Raw genomic sequence first — 18,836 nt, 5'->3', positions numbered from 1 at the left:
GACGGAGATAGTTTATCACCGTTGACCGCGCGCGAGATTATGTATTTAAGCTCTTTGACCCCAGCTTTCGTCTAAAACGCACCCTCAAGTTTACCTTAACTTAATTTGCAAATATGGGATTGGACAGATCATACCTCGAGACTTCTGTGTGGAAGCCAGACCTTTTCAAGGGTAAAGTTGTGTTCGTCACTGGCGGTGCTGGTACTATCTGTCGTGCACAGGCTGAAGCCTTGATCCTTTTGGGAGCTAATGCTGCTATTGTGGGCAGAAACCAGGCCAACACTGACAAGGCTGCTGCTGAGATGGCTCAGTTGCGTCCAGGCGCTAAGGTTGTTAGCTGTGCTGGCACAGATGTGAGACAATTGCAGTCTCTTGTCAAGGCTGTGGAGAAGACCGTGAGAGAGTTGGGCAAGATTGACTTTGTCATTGCCGGTGCTGCTGGTAACTTCTTGTGTGATTTCAACCACTTGTCCAGTAATGCTTTTGCTACCGTTGTTGGTATTGATTTGCTTGGTTCATACAACACTGTCAAGGCTTGTTTCGACCAATTGAGAAAGAACAAGGGCTCGATTCTTTTCGTGAGTGCTACTTTGCATTACTACGGTATCCCATTCCAGGCCCACGTTGGTGCTGCCAAGGCTGGTGTTGACGCTTTGTCCAACGCTTTGGCTGTTGAGTTGGGTCCTTTGGGTATCAAGAGTAACTGTGTGGCTCCAGGCCCAATTGCCGAGACCGAAGGTTTCAAGCGTTTGGTGAGAGAAGAAGCTAACGGCTACGAAAAGTCGATTCCTATCCAGAGATTCGGTACCGTCAAAGACATTGCTGATGCTACTGTGTACTTGTTCTCTCCAGCTGCTGACTATGTGACTGGTACCGTCCAAGTTGTGGATGGTGGCTCGTGGCACATGGGCTCCAGAGGCTCTCACCACTTGTACCCACATGAGGTTGCCAGATTGAACTCTGAGCTGTTGACCAAACTCTAAGCGTATAGGCAAGAAAGGATGTTTGATGAAAAATTCAGTAGAATCGGTAGCATAATAGCCGAGTGACAGAATGTAGAGAAGATTGTTCGGCGATAGGGTATAATATTGGTGGAGCAGAGAGTCCATTGTTCGTCTATTGTAAGAGAACAAGAGGTGATTATGGATTGAGTTGGACCGAGGACACAGTGGGGATATGATCGGTCCCCGTTAAGAAAAGGAGTAGGACCGTTGAGGTAGTACAGCCGTACCGAGGAAGACAAAGAGGGGCCTCCATGAAAAGGATATACGATATGGACCAGTGGAAGAAGAAGGCGGAGGAGGAGATGAAGACATGAGTAGGGCGGTGAAGGAGAATTTATGATCAGCACAGGCAATTAAGATGAGAGCAAGAAATAGGAAAAGTAAGAGGATTTTGGTAGGTGACTTTCTGTGGGAATAGAAGTTTCGATGTATTTGTTGATGTAGCTCTTGACGATGGTGGCCAGTGGCTGCAAATGTCACATTGACGGGGCCACAATCGATCAAGTCGAGCCTCCATTTCGTAATAAGCTCTTTCGAATGAGTTCATCGCTTCTTGGATTGATCTAGGAATAAAGTGTAGGTATATTTGACCAATGGTGTTTGTTTCCAAAGTAATGTAGCCTTATGCTTCATGCTGTTAGGAGCCCCAAGTAGATCAGATCCATCAGTAATGTTCTGAATGCCTTTAAATGGACATTAATGCCCAATCTAGAAAATTATCGGGGTATTACTAAAGACATAAAAGCCCCTCAACTTATCACTTTTTAACCTCCTTCTTTGACATCCACTAGTTCCCACTGAACCCCCACTACTATTTCCCACTTCCTTAAGTTTCGCAGCCATTTTGCACTCACCAGTACTTTCCATGTCCACCTCATAAATCAGCCAAACCAGCAATACCTTCAAGAACATGTATAACTCACTCAAAGACCCATCAAAAGCTATTCCCAGTAAACCACCAACCAAAAAGACAATAAAACAGAAAAGACACTACATCTGTTCATTCAGTGTATGGAACCCACCAGATGAAGAACAACCCTACGCCATTTCCCACCATCGCCCAAAAAATCCACAAATAAAGATGATTCCCAATACCACCAGCCCAAATCAAATACCACACTTGACTTTATCCACCAAACTTCTTTCGTGGTTTCAAAAAACACGGTGCCTTCTTTGACACCCTCTTTGGTGCCGTGCGGCTGTGCTTCTTTCGCAGCCATTTGCAGCCATTGACTTGACCCAGCAGACCAGATGACCATGTAAAATGAGCCACAGGAAAGAAACCCTCATTTTATTAGTATTCTATGAAACCCCAAATCTCACCAACGGCTCTTGGGATGCCACAAATTTCCATACTTCCCAGGCCATCGGCTGTGGCTCCTTTTGTGCTGTTTTTCACTTTTCTTAGCCTCATCTGACTCGCAGCCGTTTCCACCAGAAGAACCCTCCGCCAAACCACCCACCCCTCAGAATCCCACAAATCCAATTACATATTCCTATTCTTCGCTCTTCCATCAACCAAACCCATCTTTTAAATTTCCTTTTCCCCCAAATCCTCCCATTCTAACTGTCCCCTGGCTCGTCCCGCCTTATCTCTGCTGGTGCACAGTTGTGCGACTGCTACATCACCAAAATCACCACTCACCGAAAACCATTCCTTCCAACACCTAAACAGTCTCCCCCTCCCTTCCTTAAAGCATGGCTATTGACCCTGAGACGCGCCGCAAGCTCTTGTTGCTCCAGAAGAACGGCGCCAACAAAAAATGCTTTGACTGTGGTGCTTTTAACCCCCAGTGGGCGTCGCCCAAGTTTGGCATTTTCATTTGTCTTGAGTGTGCGGGCATTCACCGTGGTTTAGGCGTCCACATTTCGTTTGTGAGGTCTATCACGATGGACCAGTTTAAGCCTGAGGAGGTGTTGCGTATGGAGAAGGGCGGTAACGAAAACTGCAAGGATTTTTTTGAAAAACACGCTCTTGATTTGGACTTACCTGCTAAGGCTAAGTTTGACAACTACGTCGCTGCTGACTATAAGGACTACTTGACGTGTGTGGTTGAGGGCCGTGAGTACGAGGAGAAGGACCACTCGGGCGAGAGTTTGCCTACTAAGGATGCTCCAGCATCTTCTGCATCGTCTGTCACTTCTGGTGGTGCTGGTGGTGCTGGTGCTAAACAGCCGGCTCCTCAGGTTGATCGGGCGAGAAACGAAGCCTATTTCGCTCAGCTTGGGTCTCAGAACGAGAGAAGACCAGAGAATCTTCCTCCTTCTCAGGGTGGAAAGTACTCTGGTTTCGGTAACACGCCTCAGCCAGCTTCAAACGGTGATGCCAAGGCTTCTCTTTCGGGTTTCTCGTTTAACAGGTTCCAGGAAGATCCTTTTGGTACATTCACCAAGGGTTGGGGTATTTTCTCTCTGAGCGTGGCCAAGTCGGTTAACGAAGTGCACGAGTCAGTGATCAAACCTGGCTTCCAGAACATCCAGGATAGTGATTTGGGTGGAGAGGCCAAGAAGGCCATGGCCCAGTTTGGCCAGAGAATGCAAGAAACTGGTAAGTATGGTCATGAGACGTTTAACACGTTCACAAAGGATGTCCAGGATAAGGGCCTCAACAACACTCTTGATCTGTTCTTCCTGAACCTCAGTGTCAAGGAAAAGCAAGAAGTTCAAGATGCCTTTGGTTTCGAGAAGCCCGAGTCAAAGACGCTTCTCGACTCTGCCAGCAACGACGACGACATTAACGGGGGATACCAGAATGTGCCCACGCCGGCTCTCACTCCCAAACCAGCCCCTCCTAAGCCAGTCACCCCAAGACCAGTCACATCAAGGCCGTCTTCAGCCAGACCTGTTGCCAAAACAGTAGCAGCTGCGCCAGCTGCTTCCAAGGATGACGAGTGGGATGACTTCTAAGCGGCATCTTCAAGCATCACAGCACAGCATCTACTGCGGTGACGAGATCCGGGTAGTAGAGCCAGGGCAGGCTTATGGGTTTTTTAGGTTCGGCGGCTGAAGAACCTAGCGAAACACGGGGATTCAAGTCAGCATCTGGAATTATAATGAGTACATATTTAGAAGAAAGCGGACCATATTGGTATGAGCTAAGTAGACTCAACAGGCATCCACTACATGAAACCTTACTATGCTATTCTATTCTATATGATGCAGATTATTATGCACATTTCCAACTTTTCTATCTCTAAATTCAACCACCCTTCACTCTCTCTTGCGGTTCTTTCTCTCCTCACAAGCCTTGAACTCTTCCTCAAAGCTCTGGTAGCTATGGTAATACGAATCTTTAACCCAGAACAACCTCACCACACGCCACGAAAGCACCCAATCAACAAGCCCAATATCTCTAGCCAACGAAGCAACCACAAAGAACCCCGTTCCCAAAACAGCTCCAAGGACAACTCCTACGAACACTTGCTCAGATGTATGGTACAACAAGTACACTCTAGAGAAGGCCACACCCAAAGCAGCAGTTCCAAGCGCCACCACTCCAATAGCCTTTTGCCACCTTCGAAGCGGCACCTTCATCAAAATCGTACATATATAGTATGCTGCAAAGAAGCCCATGAACTGAGAGTGTGCTGAAGGCATGCCATAGCTAAGTCCATAAGAACCAGAGCCAAAGTCCTTGTGGAAGTCAGGACGAGGTTGCTTGACAATGTGTTTGACGATCTTATTGGTCACTTCACCTATAAGGTGGCCACCAACGATAATGACAGGCTCTATCTCTCTGGTGATGAGAAACCAAGACGTGTAGAAGACCATGATGTAGATCGGGAGAAGGGAGAATTGGACACATATGGTGGATATGACGTCATTGGGGTCATATAGAATATACGTATGGTCGAAAGGAATGGAGGATTCTATGCTGGTGGACTCCATTGTAGGTTGGTGGTGGTAGTAAGTTGGTGATGTTTTTCGCATCCTACGTCTTATGTAGATAATTATATGTATTGAGAGTGCTATGAAAAAAGTATTGAGGTATATGCATTAAATCATCAAGCCCGGAGACCGTGAAGTTGTCATGAGAGTATATATAGAGAGTTTATGAAGAGAATGAAAGAATTAGAGATGACGATGAGGTATGAGAGAATGAGAGATGAGAAGATGGAAGATGGAAGATGGAGAATGAGGATCTGGGGCAGACGGCCTGGCACTTATGCGATTTGCCTTTTCTGTCTGTCTCTGGCCCATCTGGCGGCGTCCTTGGTCAGCGCAGAGAAGGCAAGGTTGGCTCTGGTCTTCTTGATGAACAGCGTCACCCAGTCTTGGCTGTATAAGCTGCGCAACTGTCCGTCAGGGTACATGGCTGCAATGTCGCCCAACAAGCCCACGGCGGAACGAGCAGTGCTTTCAACCATTGACAATTCAATGTCACCGGCAATTTGCTCAATCAACTGGAAAATAGGCCCGAGGTAGCTGAACAACAACTCTGGCTTTTGGTTCAAGCTGCTCACAATGCCGACGTAACAGTCCAACACTGATTCCTTCAATGAGCTGATGTAGTCCAACGTCTCGAACAGGTTGTCCTCTGGAACCATGTTGGAGAGCTGCGTGCAGATGTTCATAACAACGTCCATGTATGGCATGAAACCCTCTTCAACGACACCTGCAATGTCACCGAAACAAGACAAGATAGCAGGCTTCAAGTCACGCTTGGCGTTTTCGTTGTTCAAGTCTCTACCCAAGATGTCCATCAAGCCATCCAAGTAGTTACTGATTGCAGGGCCCAAGGACTGAGCCAAGTCAGCCACAAGACCAACGGCAGTGTTGCATGTAGGCGATTCAACGTTGTGCAATGCTTTGGTCAAGAACGGCGAGAAGGATTCCATGTACTTCATGAAGTCTTGGCCAACCGCCGAGGCGACAGCGGAAATGGCAAGGAAGATATCCTCCTCGATCAATGCATTTGGTTCTTGAGCATCCAATAACTTGAGCAAAAGAGTCATCAAGTTGTCTGCGGCACTCAGAACATCGTTGCTGAGTCTTCTAATGATGTTGGTAAGTAATGACAAGATGTTGATTTGCAACTCCTCCAATGCGGTACGTGCTTCGGCAGAGTTAGCCTGCTGTTGCATACCAATTGTGGCTTCTAGCCTGCTCAACACTTCAGTGGCAATGCTGTGAATTATACCCATGGTATCGAAGGCACTGTAGCTCACAAAGGAGGACAAGGCTTCGTAGGCGGAAGCTCTAGAGTTAAATTCGTTGTCAGACTTATCGGTGAGTTGAACCAAGGCAGGCACAAAGGTCTCGTAGTAAACGGACATGACACTTGTCTCCTGTTGAGCGGCATCCTTACAGAGCTGCTCCAAGAGGTTCATCAAGGTCCAGCAACAGTTGACAGAAACCTTTGGATGGTCCTTCAAACCGTGCAACAAACCTTCAAGCAATGGCTGCAAGTCGTTTTCGAGATCGAGAGCTCCAAGAGCAACTTCAGCGATTTTACCCAAGCACCATGCCGAGGTCTCCTTCACCTGCAAAGTGTTGTCGCCGATCAAGTTCAAGATTGGCTTGATAGCCTCCTGAATGGCAGGCTTGAGGTGGTCAACTTCTGGACCTTCCAAGATAGAACCAAAGGCCATCACAGCTGCCTCACGCTCCCTCCATTCAGCCAGAGTGATGTTCGCAGCGAAGAATTGCAAGGTAGGTTCAACGACGTACATTCCGGTAGTCTGAGCGAAAAGCTGCAAACAAGAACCAGCGGCCATAGCCACCGACCAGTCGTCGTCTTCTGGGTCCTCGTTTTGGTTCTTCAAAAGCTTCAACAACACTGGCAAGACATCCTTGGTAGCGTAAAGGGCAAAGTTGTAGGATGTGACTTCTTGAGATGGCTCTTCGCCACGGTCCATAGCGTCGTGAATGGTGAAAGCAATTTCGTATTCCTCCTCGCACACAGTGGACCAGAATTCAATAGCCATACATGCCACGTTCTGGTCTTCGCTCTGCATTCCAGAAATAGACAAGACGTAGAGCGCCTTCTCCATATAAAGCGACATGTACTGGTAGTACATTGAAACAATCTTAGCAAGACATGCAAACGCAGCGGCCTGAAGGTCCAGGTCGTCAGCCTGGGTAGCTTCACATACAACTTGCATGATGAAGTTACGTTCACCTTCTCTAGCAAAGTTGAGTTTGATAAATTGTAACGAGTTGATCAACGCATTGAGCGCTGTCAAACGAACCTTCGTAGACTGCTCGTTCGCCTGGACACCTTGCACAATGGCAATCAAGATACCATTAGACTGGGCGAGAATCTGGGGGTCATTGGCATCGGCGCTTTCACAAATATAACCAATGGTGAGCAAACAGCCTCTCTTAACGGCAACACTGTTCTCAGCTTTGGTATGTTCAATTATCGTAGGGATCAAGTCGGGCCATTCGTTTCTAGGTAATTCAATAAGGGCAATCGACGACACCAATTGCGACACCGAAGAGGTCATCTTCTCGTCGTTTCCAAGCAAAGTCTTGACGGAATTCTGCTTGATCTTCTGCTTCGAGTCAGCACCCAACAGAATCCATCTGGCCAGTTGCTGGAGCCTCGTGCGTGGATCCTTAGCAGTCAACTGATTTTTCATACCCAAGGCGGCAAGCATTCTGATTTCCGCCTTGGCCGTGTCGTTCACCAAGACATCTGCCAAATACACCATATACTCGCCAAAAGACGAGTTGGCAAACTCACTCAATTGGCGTTCTGCCTCATTACGAGTGTTGGCATCGGCGCCGAAAAAGGCGGAGTCCAAAAGTCCAGTGATATCCATTTGCGGTTTTTCTTCAAGAGGGCTATCAAAGCGCAGAATACGTGGTAGAAGCTCCTGGAAAAGGGGTGGTTTGGACTGGAAGAACTGGGTGGTTGTTGATAGGAACAGGCTTCACTGTCACAAGGCGCTGCCGAAAAAGATACAAGACTGGGGTCGTGCGCGGGCCAAATCATCCGAAGGTATAGACGAATTCCGAAGGAGGGGGGCCCAGCGGTGGACAAGTTAGAGAGAAGAAGATTTACAGAAGAGTTCCCTTTCTTTTTTGTTCCTTTCATTCATGGGACGTCGTGGTGTCCAGATGTGGGCACTTTGCGATAGGCGGTTTGCTAAAGGTCAATGGAGACTCGCGGCGTAAGGCTCAAGCAAGGCAAAACGAGAGGAAAAAAAAGAAAAAAAAAAAAAAAAAAAGTATACCAATATCAGCAGGAAAACAACAAGCAAAAAAGAAGGAAAGTGATGGCGACGCTCGACAAGAAAAAAAGGAAATATTGGCAAAACAGAAAATATGAATACCAGTAATTCTTTTTCATTCCACAAACTTTCCCTTTTTCTTCCATCATCTCCAAACCTTATAGGCTCACTTGCTTGCTTTTGTAACTTTGCTTGCACAACCGTTGTGACGCGCTCGGTAGTTCTCTTTTTTTCTTCCTTCCTTCCATCCCATGTTTGGCTTGTTCCTGGTTTTTTCGCATTACATCACATCTGGAACACTGGAATGTACAGTGCTTATGGGAGGCAGCCAACCTGGTTTATTTTTGGCTAACCACCAGATGCAAATCAGTAAGCGTTTCGTCTTTTCTGATCGAGAAGGTCTGCAGCGTCTCTTGTTCGCCTTCACCCTCGGCCACTTCCGTGTTGACCGAGGTGGTTTCTGATGCAGCAGCCTGCTTCTTCTTGTAGGCATCCAATTTCTCCAAAAGCAACTTCTCCTTGGCCTTCAAAGCAGCAGCCCTCTGTTCTAACGTCAGGGCTCTGTTGGCCAATTCTCTTGCGCTGGCCTGCTCCATCTCCTCTAGCTTATGTTGTCTCTCCAAGATTCTCTCGTGTCTGATGACATATGGCACGGTCTCTGAGATCTGTCTCAACTGGCTTCGCTGAGGACCAATCGACAATCTCTTGAACGAATTGTTCGAGCGCTCGTAATGACTGTATTGGCTCTCTCTGTCACGGTCAGAGACAGACGATACAGATGATGTGAATGACGCGTTTTCTTTAACCTTAGGGGACTGGTTGGATTCCTCGTTCAAGAGCATAGAACGAGGCTTCTTCGACAGACTCAGCAATAGCGACGTGTTATCGTCAGAGTCGTCCTTGTCCTGGTCAAGCTTGAAGGCAGATTCGTCTGTCAACTTGGCCAAGTTGGATAAAGAAGGAACAGCGTTAGTGACACCGCCCTGTGGAGCATCAGTAGAATCATGGAAAGTGTCTTCGTCTTCGTCAGCAGCGCTCTTACCGGTAACACCGGTCAATCTTTCAGTTCTGTAGGTTTCATACAAGAAGTCGTGGGTCAAGTCCTTCAAATCTTGCAAGTGAGAGCCCAAAAGAACCGATTTCAACACAGGGAAGTCGGAGTACTTGGGATTGTTCACGTCCACAAGACCCCATGGGTATTGTCTGGCTTTAATGACCTTGGTCTCGCCGGTGTTAGTGTCCTTGATTTCAAAGTCCTGTTCGGATGCTATTATAGCGAAGGGTTGTAATCTGGTCAAGAATTTGCATTCCTGAATCAAGTCGTAGTCCTCAGCCTCGTCGTACTCACTGACGAAATTGTCAAATTGGAAAACAGGCACGTTGAAGCGTTCAATATCGATTTTGATCTGCTGCTTGAAGTGCTGGATCTCTTCCAAAGTAAAGGAGTCAGCACGGCCAACAACCGGGATGATGTTGACATACTTGGACAAGCGTTTCATGGTTGCAATGTCCAAATCACGTAAACCATGACCAGTAGGGGTAATAAAGTAAAGCAAGCAATGAACACGGGTATCGACAAAACGAGGGTTTCTCTTGATTCTGGTCTCTTCAGCCAAAACCAAATCAAACTGCTGTTTCAAGAAGTTCTCAATTTCAACGTAACACATCTCGTTATTCAAGTTCTCGCCAAACCCAGGCGTATCGATAATACTTAGCTGCATTCTGATCCCATCGTCGTCGACAATTTCCACCTTAGTCTCTGTAAGCGCTATACCAGGCTCTTCCTGAGCAGCGGACGCGTCAAACTCGTTTGTAGCCAAAATCGAAGCATTGGGCAAGTTGACATTCTGTGCTGACGTGTACGCCAACGTCTTAGTCTCGCCTGAAGCGTCCACTCCCTCGTACTTATGGTTCATCACCTTCCTGTTCAACAAACAGTTGATAAACGTCGATTTCCCCGTTCCCGATTCACCTGCAACCATAAACGAAAACTTGACCGCTTTCTTCGCGTCCTTCCTATAGTTGATCATTGGCGATGAGCTTGTCATCGAGGCCAGGTCGTTGTAATCCATGGCTAGTCGTTTGGCAGTGAGGTACCTGAGGTGTTGTTTTTTCGAAATATGTGTTTTTAGGTGAACAATTTGGCGCGGCCGTTGTGTGGAGGATGGTCCAGGCAGTGGCAGAGGGAGGAGGTTGACAGAAGGTTGTATTTAAAAGACAAGGTATTAAGGGAACTGAGTTAGAGTTGATCTTCTGGTTTTATGGTCTTTGTTTTTGGTGATGGCTGGTTTTGGCTGGTTTGGTGTGGTGTTTTGTGTTTGGTGTTGGCTGAGCATGGAGTTGACGGTTTTTCGCAGCCATTTACATGAGAAGGTGGAAAGAGGCAGTGGGATGGAGAGGGTTGGAAGAAGAAAGTGGAAGAAGAAGATGGAAGTGGAATTAGTCAAGTGATTGAAGTAGTTGAATGTGATTATGTGGAATTCTAGGTTTGGTGGGAAAGAGGTGTTTGGAGGCATTGGTGGTTCCCTGGTTGGGACATGTGGTGGCAGGCTATTTATAAATCGCAGACTGAGGGAGGGCCATAGAGGTACTATGGAGTTTAGATAATGTGGAAAGTGGTAGTAGAATATTTTGTCATTTGAAGCAGTTGAATGATGGAAGAGATTATTTGAAGCAGTTGAATGATGGAAGAGATAAATTTGTAACATACGTTTTTGGTGAAGGATAGAAATGTTAGGAGTGTGCTTGAGGAGGCTTATACTCTGACGGTTAAGGAATGTTACTGGAGTGGAAGGCTTTGAACCACGAGGTATGGTTCTCTACTTAGAATATAATTGTTCTTTTTTTTTTTCTTGTCTTTCTTTTCTTTATAGTTCCTTGGTTAATGGGTAACTGAGAGGATTTGATAGGCTGTTATAGCTCTTTCAATGGTGCTCTGTCGATTGATCTTTGCCAACGGTTAAAGGAAACTTGAGCTGTTTCGGTAATAAGTAAATTCCCAATGAGTCTAAAAGTATTCCTTACGGCCTTAGTATTGGCTTAAATTGGAAACCAGGGGAATGAGTTTGAACTTTATAACATAACGATAGAGAGACACCTAGTTATAGAGAATGGAGTCAGTACTGAACACTTTTTTGGCTCTTCACCACAAACCACAGGAGAAAAACTAATCAATAACTTATGACTACTCAATTCAATAAACTGTCCTACCAAGCTCTCCCCACCATCCCTCCTTATCCTCTCCATCTCCTACCTGGCCCATCTTATTAGTAGTAACCGACTTTTCGCAGCCATTCATACTTAACCATAATGGCCAGTTCCAGCACCCACCAAACCTCCCAAAAAACCCTGAAAACCTCCCCTTCCCCAATCACCATCCGAATACCACCACCTCCTTTCCTTCCCTTCCTCTTTTACTCATCCCATCGCCAGGTGGGCCCATAGCAATAGTGTGCACACAAGACCCCTCTGGGGTATATAACCCCAGGCATCCCCAGACCACTTTCCTCATATAAACCCACCATGTTCAAGACACTTTCGGCAAAAGCTGCCGCTCAGCTCGACCAGGAGCTCATGTCAAGCGGTGCTTACTCAATTGACCAGCTAATGGAACTTGCTGGCCTTGCTGTGGCCAAGGCTATCTATAAACAGTTTCCACCTCAACCATCCACACCAGCTGCCCCTAAAGTGTTAGTGCTTGTGGGGCCTGGAAACAACGGTGGAGATGGACTTGTGTGTGCACGTCACTTGAAACTCTGGCGTCACTATGAGCCTGTGATCTACTATCCAAAGAGACCACAGAAGGACCTTTATCAGCGTCTTACGACGCAGTTGCGTCACTTGGGAGTGAAGGAGATCGAGACGCTTGAGGAGGTGAAGAAACTTACGGCTGAGCCTTCGTTGAAGGTGATTGTGGATTCAATTTTTGGCTTTTCATTTAAACCTCCTGTTCGTGATCCTTTCGATAAGCTCATTGACCATTTGGCTGCAAATCACGACAAGATCGCTCCTATAGTCGCTGTGGATATTCCTTCTGGATGGGATGTCGATGAGGGTGCACAAGAAGTGGATATTGGCGCTTCTGTGCTTGTAAGCTTGACAGCTCCAAAACCTTGTTCTCAAAGGTTTGCAGCACCTGGAAAAGTACATTACTTGGGAGGACGCTTCATCACTGACGATGTGGCACAACGGTACGACATTGCTGACTTGATAAAGTTATACCCAGACGATGAGTTGATCGTGAAGTTGTAATGGTCCTAAGCTGGCTTGGACCTACGTGCTTTGGTATCTTGATTCATTAATATATATAAAGTGTCATAAACTGAGTCTTAAGTATTAAATAGGGCCTCTGATGCGTACGTTGGTTCTGAAAGGAACAGGTTGGGAGGCAGCCAGACGGGTTGGAGACGTTGGCTGCGATGCTGGGTGTGGTGATGATGCTGGAAGAGAAACTGGGGAAAGCTTGGAAACGGGGATTGGCTGGGAGTGTCTTTTGGCCACGGGATGGAATGGCTGCAAAATAGGATCAGGCTGTGAAACAGCTCTAGGTTTGACTGTCTTCTTGGCCTTAGGCTCAAGTTTATATTCTTTGGGTATCATAAAACGGGATTTATCGTACTCGGCTCCCAGATCTAGGCAGAAAGCTACTTTCTTGGGGCTTGGAGTTTTGGGTGCTGGAACTGGTGGAAGTTTCTTGGTCTTTGGAAGTGGAATATCCTTTGCAGGAGGTTTAGGCACTGGCAGACTGCTTGCAATTGGCAGACTAGAAAGCAAAGAGCTGTATTTCTGTGAAGAAGCAGGTTTTGGTGTCTTTGGAGGGCTAGCTTGTTCTGGCTTTGGAGCAATCTGTCTAGGTTCCTCTACCTTTGGAGTAACCAGCCTAGACTGTTCAGGTTCTGAAGTTGGCACATTCCATAAAGATCCCTCACTGGCAATGCTATCCATACTAGTCAACACAGACATCACATCCACCTCATCATTGAACGCTCCCAGCTCCACAGTTCGACAAGTACTGATAGTACTGACAGACCTTCTAGGTACGTGTCCAAGGAACCCTCCACTGAGTTCATCTAAAGATTGAAGAGCAGGTTTTTGTGGTTGGCGAGGCAGAAACTCTGGCTCCAGGCTAGAATCGCCAGACTGTGATCCAGAAGAAAATAGTTCACTGCCACTACCACTCAGAATCGATTCCGTAGCTGCTTTAGGCAATGGTGGTAAATCTGGTTTATCGTAAAACCTGCCTTGGTAGTTCTGACGTGGATCTAGCGTCAGGTGGGAACTGATAGTTTGGGAAGAGCCAAATGGCTGTTTCGTTTGGTAGAAGCTCCTGGAGCCATGGTTTTCACTGAATGCTCTTCTTTCCGGTCTCTGATCCAGCAGTGATAGTAGTCCCAGAGCGCCATGGAATGCTGAACCAAGGGAACCTTCAAAAGCCTCAGCTTTATCAAACAGCTGAGCCCCATTGAACATTTCACTAGACAGACTGCTCAGCCTGCTATATTCGGTACCTTGTACTGTTCTATCCGACCTTTGAGGACTCCCTTCGCCTCTTCCGCCCCTTTCTGGGCTCAGAAACACTCTAAACTTGCCTGTAGCTCTATTGTACACTGGCACAGCAGGTATATCATCTATCTCTAGCGACCCAGGCACATACGAAGCCACCGCCGAGGAAAGGTCCATATTATACCGCAGAGACCGACGCAAGTCCATCTGAAGAAGGTTTGGTTTTTCAGAAACCGCCCGTGGCTTATCATTCCCGGTTTTCGGTTTCACATAGAAGGTTTCACTGAATCGTCTGGCACTCGGTTTGGCTGCAAACGAGCGACGCTGTTTAGGTACATTAAGCTGTGACATGAATCTCTAAAAAAAAGTGTATCGGAAAGCAAAACCAGAATCCCACAAACCAGGATCCGCCAATGCATATATACTCGTTCCATCGGCATCATCGGTTCCACAAACATGTCGGAGGCTGGTTTGGGCAAGAAATGGAAAGTTGTGCATCTGGCGCCGAAAGGCTATCAGGAGGGAAAGACTTGGCCAGCAAGAGCCACCGCCAAGGCGCCGTTTCCGGTCCAAATATAAACCCAGAAGGGAAAATTAATAAGCTGATGTGTTTTGATTTTGTCTTTTGTCTTTTGGGTTTTTTTCCTTTTGCTTTCTGCTTTTTCCTTTAGTCGCTTTGCCTCAGTTGATGCTTCCATGCGTAGATCTGTGGAGGCTGGCTGGTTCGCAACAGGAAAGAAACACAAACGACAATGGCCAGATCTGGCTAAAGAGGAAGCCGACCTAAGGAAGGAAAAAATATAGAAGGAATGTCATGTAAAAAATGGAAATCGGTTGGGGCTCATTTCGTCGGGATCGTTCGGTGCCAGGCTTCGATGGGGCTTATGTGATTTAGACGGTGGTGGTTTTGGACGTTTCGCAGCCAATGGAAGGTGGAATATGCTGCGTTGCTTAACTGATAAAGGCAACTGGTCAAGTGGAGGTTATTGGAAGGAAGGCAGGAAGGGACGATGGATTGTGACTGTGAGGGCTGGCCATGGTTACTGTTTTTTGATGGGTGGTTACTGATTACGGTTTGTATGGGAAATGGAAAGTCTGAAACATGGAGGTTGGGTGAGTTCTTGGCTGGGCCATTGTTGAAGAAAAACGGTTGGACGGTCGGTTTTTTTTTCTAAGGCAAAGGGTCTGGAAGGTCTTGGTGGGCCTCGGAGGGCCTGGAAGCTGTAAGGGGTACATTGAAGGGAATTGGATATGGGAATGGAACTGTTCATGGACTAGTATTGGCTTATTGGGTCTTCTGGTGGAAGCAATGAAGGTACCACGTTTCTACATAGAAAAGCTTTTTTTTTTTTTTTTTCTTTTGTAGCTTTAAACTGGTACTTTATTGCTTAAACCCAAAGTAAACTGAAAGACATAAAGGAACAATGAAAATGAATACTTAGACTTCCCGTGGTTCTGTCTTCCAGAGCTGGTTTACGTTTCTCGCACTATTTTGCAACCATTACTATATTCACAAACCAGTGATGAAAGTGCCTCCACTAAAATACACATAATCATCAAAATCCACTGAAACTGCCAATAATAGGTACTCCCAGCTTTTTTCTTCCAAAAAAGCCTTCAAAATATAGAAAAACCTTCTTTTCCGAAACTTTACCTTACTTTCCCCAACTGCCTTCTCTAAACCCAAATAAGACCCACACTGCCTTCCAGAAACGCTAAAAAAATATTCAGCCATATCTCTTCCATTTCTACCACCTATCCAGCTTCCTTACCCCTGAATCCCAAATCTTTACCTTCCACACTTTAAAGTCTGTTTGGCCCCTGCGTTTGGTGATACTACTACTACTATGTGAGTCTCCTGCATCTCTTGCCAACTTCATGTCTCTTAATCAGTCAGTGTGGGATGGCCAGATTAATGTTAGGGTTGTCTATGGAGACCTGGAATTCCTACTATACATCCACCGGAACTCGTACTTTCCGTTGCATTACCCGGAAATAGCCAATTTCTTTGATTCCGTGGTTAACCACGACCTCCACTTATGCCCCATATGGCTTGAACACGAAGACGTGCCCATCAAATGGAACCTACCGGCGGGTGTGTTGTATGACTTGCTTTACCTTCCGGCTAACTCGGATAAGAGACACCAATGGACGCTACGATTGGGCATTGACACGCCTGAGCTGCCGTATCCATCTAGGGATATCATCCCATTCTCTATATCTGATGGGTCTATAGACTACTTCTCCATGCTATCGCAGGTTATTGTCAACCAGCTTAAACAGTCCACTTTTGTGATGAACGGTAATGCCAAGGCTATGATGAGTTTGAGCGAGCAGGACTCGAAATCCTTGTGGAAGTCCATCTCACAGCATGACTATAATGGGTTCCATACTATTGCAAGAAAGCTCCATCCACGAGGCCACCTGGTTCAGAGAGTCCCTGTGAAAGTCTATGTGGCGGGTACTCCGGTTATGATTCAGGCTCCAATATCGCCTTCAACGGAAGAGAGAGCAACGACTTTGAACGACTTGTTGCAGAAATGGGTACCATCCATCTTCAACAGTAAGCTGATCAACGCCACACCTATCATTCATGGCGTGGACGCGCTGGTATTGGCTGAAGAGCCGCTTCTAAAGATTTGGTCCACGTTCCGCCATTTGGATAACTTCTTATACATCGTTGTTACCTTCAGCCAGCTCTAATGGCTTGCGGAAGACGGCCTGGAGCCAGATTCTGTACATCTTAAGCTGTCTCTTTCTGTTGACAAGCAATCTTCTGTCGGTGGCGATCTTCTCTTCCTCGAAAGGTCCTTCAGTACAGAAAATCTCTCTGAGTTCCTCCTCGGTGAAAAAGTACACTCGCGTACCGTCACCACGAATATAGAAATTGTCGTCGAGCAAACGGCCCTTCTTGAAACGAACCTGAGCCAAGTCGTAGCGCCCGTAGTCTCTGAAAAGAATCTGACCGCCTGGTTTCAACACCTTCATGAGGTTGTTGACGGCATGCTTCCACTGGTCTGGATGTAATGCTGAAAAGACAAACACCATAATGATGATGTCACACGAGTTAGGCTCCAAATGTTCTGGTAGAGTACCCTCTGGGTTGGCCAAGTCCCAAACAGAAGAGAAAGCGACGCCCTTTTCGTTGTTAGGAGCATAGTTCTCGTTGCTCTTCACCAAATCAACAGCCACTTTCAGGTAATCGCAGCCGACGATTTTGAGCTGTGGGTTGGAATTCTGGTTCAAGATTGGGTAGAAGGTGTTACCGGCACCACAGCCAACCTCCAATATCGTCACTGGCTTATTGTAGTCAGCGCCAGTCACTTCATATAACGAAGGAAACTCGATCTGGAGCCATTTTCTGTCTTTGAAAAAGTTCTCTCTGTTGTTGCGGTAGAAAATGTCCCAATACTTTGCAGGGTTCGAGTTGTAAAGGTTCTTGTCGAAGTCTTTCACAGGCAGATCGTACTGTTTGGATATGAGTTCTTCAGCTTGTTTGACCTGCTCTTCACCCCATTCAACATGGTCCCAGGCGTTGTGGTCGAACACGGAATTTTCGTCAGTCAAAAAACGCTGACCAAAGGTAAAGGGGGAGTCCTTTCCTATTCTGGTATCTAACAGGGGCTTCTGTTCTTTGGGAGACTCAGACATGCTCTTGGAGTAGTATTGGAATTTTCAATGATGAGGTTGTGCATAATACCTTGGGACCAGCTCTGGAAGAGCCAGCCGTGATAACGAAGTTGCAAGAACAATAAGGCCTTGATTTATAGTAAGGAGATTATTTCTGTTCCTTTTTTTGGAGGCATGATCCCGTTGTAATGGTTTTGGATTGGTCATGAGATGTGGTAAGTCGGAGACTTGTAATGTGGGTGCAAAATCAAAGATACCATGTCCGTCTGGGGGAACTAGTAGCCATAGAAGGGTGTCGAGCCTTATTCACATAATCAGCACACGCAAGTAACCCAAACTAGTCAACTAGAGTTCTTGTCGATTGACCATATGTCACTTCACCACCTCTTATGCTCACCTAAGAAAGGTTAGCATGAGAAGACAGACCCAAACGAGACAATACCATCAAGCCATCGCGTATTGGAAGCCATTGAAGCCTTTAATAGCCAAACTGAAGTGATCTTCCTCTTCGTATGACCACCTGAACCACTATGGGTCCACTGTCTACCATTCACTGACCATCGCTCACAGACCAACCGCTTACCTGGCACCGGCGAGACTGACAACCTTCGATTCAAACATCGAGCTCTTAATAGGCATATCCAAAGAATAAAACGGATCCTTCATCACGTAATCGCAATAGTACATGTAACACTGTTTATAGATATTGCTGGCCACCTCAAGCTGTTTCTGCAGCGCCGAAGGCGACCCAGCCTGAGTAACCGTCACAGCGCCCACAGGCGACGTTATAATAATAAATTTCACTCCCGTCAATGTCTGAAACACATATAAGCTGAATAGATCAGTATCGATATTGGCAAGCCCCAGCTTATTCACATTCGGCGTGTGAGCTTTCCCAGAAACCAAAATGTTGCTGTTAACCGTATGAGGATCATCATGAGAAGACTTAGACCCATCTGGTTTAAGTCTTGTAGCAATAGCATGGGCTCCATGGAGCGTACCAGCTAGCACCAAGTAATCATTAGCAGAGAGCTTGGAAAGCTTAGGGTTAAGGTCTTTCTGGTAGATAAGGCCACCTGCCTTGTTGAGAATAAGTAGACTGTAGACCTCCATTGGAAATAAGACTGTGAGGATAAGAGAATGGGCAAAGTGGGTGGATTGAGTGGAGGGTTAAGTGGTATGTGGAAGCCAGATACTGGTTTAGAGTGTTGATACTTCGCGCAGTGTAGGTGGAGGAATGGGTGCAAAATGAAGGGGAGGGTGGAAGGAAGGGAAGGGGAGGGTATTGGGAAAGAAGAAAAGAATAATTGGAGTCAAAGGGAGGGAAGGGAGAGAGATGGGCTTTATGGAAAAAAGGGATTTAGTGGATTAAGTGTGGGGAAGGGAGGGAAAAGGGTGGATGGTGGAAAGAGTGTACGGCTGAAGCAAGTGAGGTGGTGAAGATGTGGGTTCTATAGTTTAAGGGTGTTAAGGTACAGTGAATTAGGAGATTTGAATACTTGGAGAGTATAGTTTTTGTCTT

At 46.5% G+C, this 18,836-nt stretch overlaps 9 protein-coding genes across 9 annotated transcripts; 4 read left to right on the top strand and 5 right to left on the bottom strand. All coding sequences in view use genetic code 12, as the record gives it.

Moving 5' to 3' along the window:
• Nucleotides 1-113: 113 nt before the first annotated feature.
• CXQ85_001155 (uncharacterized protein) lies at nt 114-983 on the top strand (the record flags this gene model as incomplete). The annotated part of the gene is made up of 1 exon (XM_025484874.1): nt 114-983. The coding sequence occupies one exon, from the start codon at nt 114-116 to the stop codon at nt 981-983; it is 870 nt and encodes a 289-aa protein (XP_025339805.1).
• A 1,719-nt stretch (nt 984-2,702) lies between these two features.
• Nucleotides 2,703-3,911, top strand: AGE3 (Age3p; the record flags this gene model as incomplete). Its single annotated transcript, XM_025484873.1, has 1 exon — nt 2,703-3,911. One exon carries the CDS (start codon nt 2,703-2,705, stop codon nt 3,909-3,911), a length of 1,209 nt encoding a protein of 402 aa, XP_025339804.1.
• A 303-nt stretch (nt 3,912-4,214) lies between these two features.
• CWH8 (Cwh8p) lies at nt 4,215-4,775 on the bottom strand (the record flags this gene model as incomplete). Its single annotated transcript, XM_025484872.1, has 1 exon — nt 4,215-4,775. One exon carries the CDS (start codon nt 4,773-4,775, stop codon nt 4,215-4,217), a length of 561 nt encoding a protein of 186 aa, XP_025339803.1.
• A 392-nt stretch (nt 4,776-5,167) lies between these two features.
• Nucleotides 5,168-10,254, bottom strand: CXQ85_001152 (karyopherin beta; the record flags this gene model as incomplete). Its single annotated transcript, XM_025484871.1, has 2 exons — nt 5,168-7,855; nt 8,536-10,254. 2 exons carry the CDS (start codon nt 10,252-10,254, stop codon nt 5,168-5,170), a joined length of 4,407 nt encoding a protein of 1,468 aa, XP_025339802.1.
• A 1,450-nt stretch (nt 10,255-11,704) lies between these two features.
• Nucleotides 11,705-12,433, top strand: CXQ85_001151 (NADHX epimerase; the record flags this gene model as incomplete). The annotated part of the gene is made up of 1 exon (XM_025484870.1): nt 11,705-12,433. The coding sequence occupies one exon, from the start codon at nt 11,705-11,707 to the stop codon at nt 12,431-12,433; it is 729 nt and encodes a 242-aa protein (XP_025339801.1).
• Nucleotides 12,434-12,517: 84 nt separating this feature from the next.
• Nucleotides 12,518-13,891, bottom strand: CXQ85_001150 (uncharacterized protein; the record flags this gene model as incomplete). Its single annotated transcript, XM_025484869.1, has 1 exon — nt 12,518-13,891. One exon carries the CDS (start codon nt 13,889-13,891, stop codon nt 12,518-12,520), a length of 1,374 nt encoding a protein of 457 aa, XP_025339800.1.
• A 1,671-nt stretch (nt 13,892-15,562) lies between these two features.
• CXQ85_001149 (uncharacterized protein) lies at nt 15,563-16,251 on the top strand (the record flags this gene model as incomplete). Its single annotated transcript, XM_025484868.1, has 2 exons — nt 15,563-16,068; nt 16,104-16,251. The coding sequence occupies 2 exons, from the start codon at nt 15,563-15,565 to the stop codon at nt 16,249-16,251; spliced, it is 654 nt and encodes a 217-aa protein (XP_025339799.1).
• Nucleotides 16,252-16,354: 103 nt separating this feature from the next.
• Nucleotides 16,355-17,335, bottom strand: ABP140 (Abp140p; the record flags this gene model as incomplete). Its single annotated transcript, XM_025484867.1, has 1 exon — nt 16,355-17,335. One exon carries the CDS (start codon nt 17,333-17,335, stop codon nt 16,355-16,357), a length of 981 nt encoding a protein of 326 aa, XP_025339798.1.
• Nucleotides 17,336-17,893: 558 nt separating this feature from the next.
• CXQ85_001147 (TRAPP subunit) lies at nt 17,894-18,427 on the bottom strand (the record flags this gene model as incomplete). The annotated part of the gene is made up of 1 exon (XM_025484866.1): nt 17,894-18,427. One exon carries the CDS (start codon nt 18,425-18,427, stop codon nt 17,894-17,896), a length of 534 nt encoding a protein of 177 aa, XP_025339797.1.
• Between the last annotated feature and the right edge of the window lie 409 nt (nt 18,428-18,836).

This window comes from Candidozyma haemuli (assembly GCF_002926055.2).
Source record: "Candidozyma haemuli strain B11899 chromosome Unknown B_2014730914, whole genome shotgun sequence".
Lineage (NCBI taxonomy): Eukaryota > Fungi > Ascomycota > Pichiomycetes > Serinales > Metschnikowiaceae > Candidozyma > Candidozyma haemuli.
Note: the sequence above shows the minus strand (reverse complement) of the source record. Positions and strands in the feature narration are given on the sequence as shown.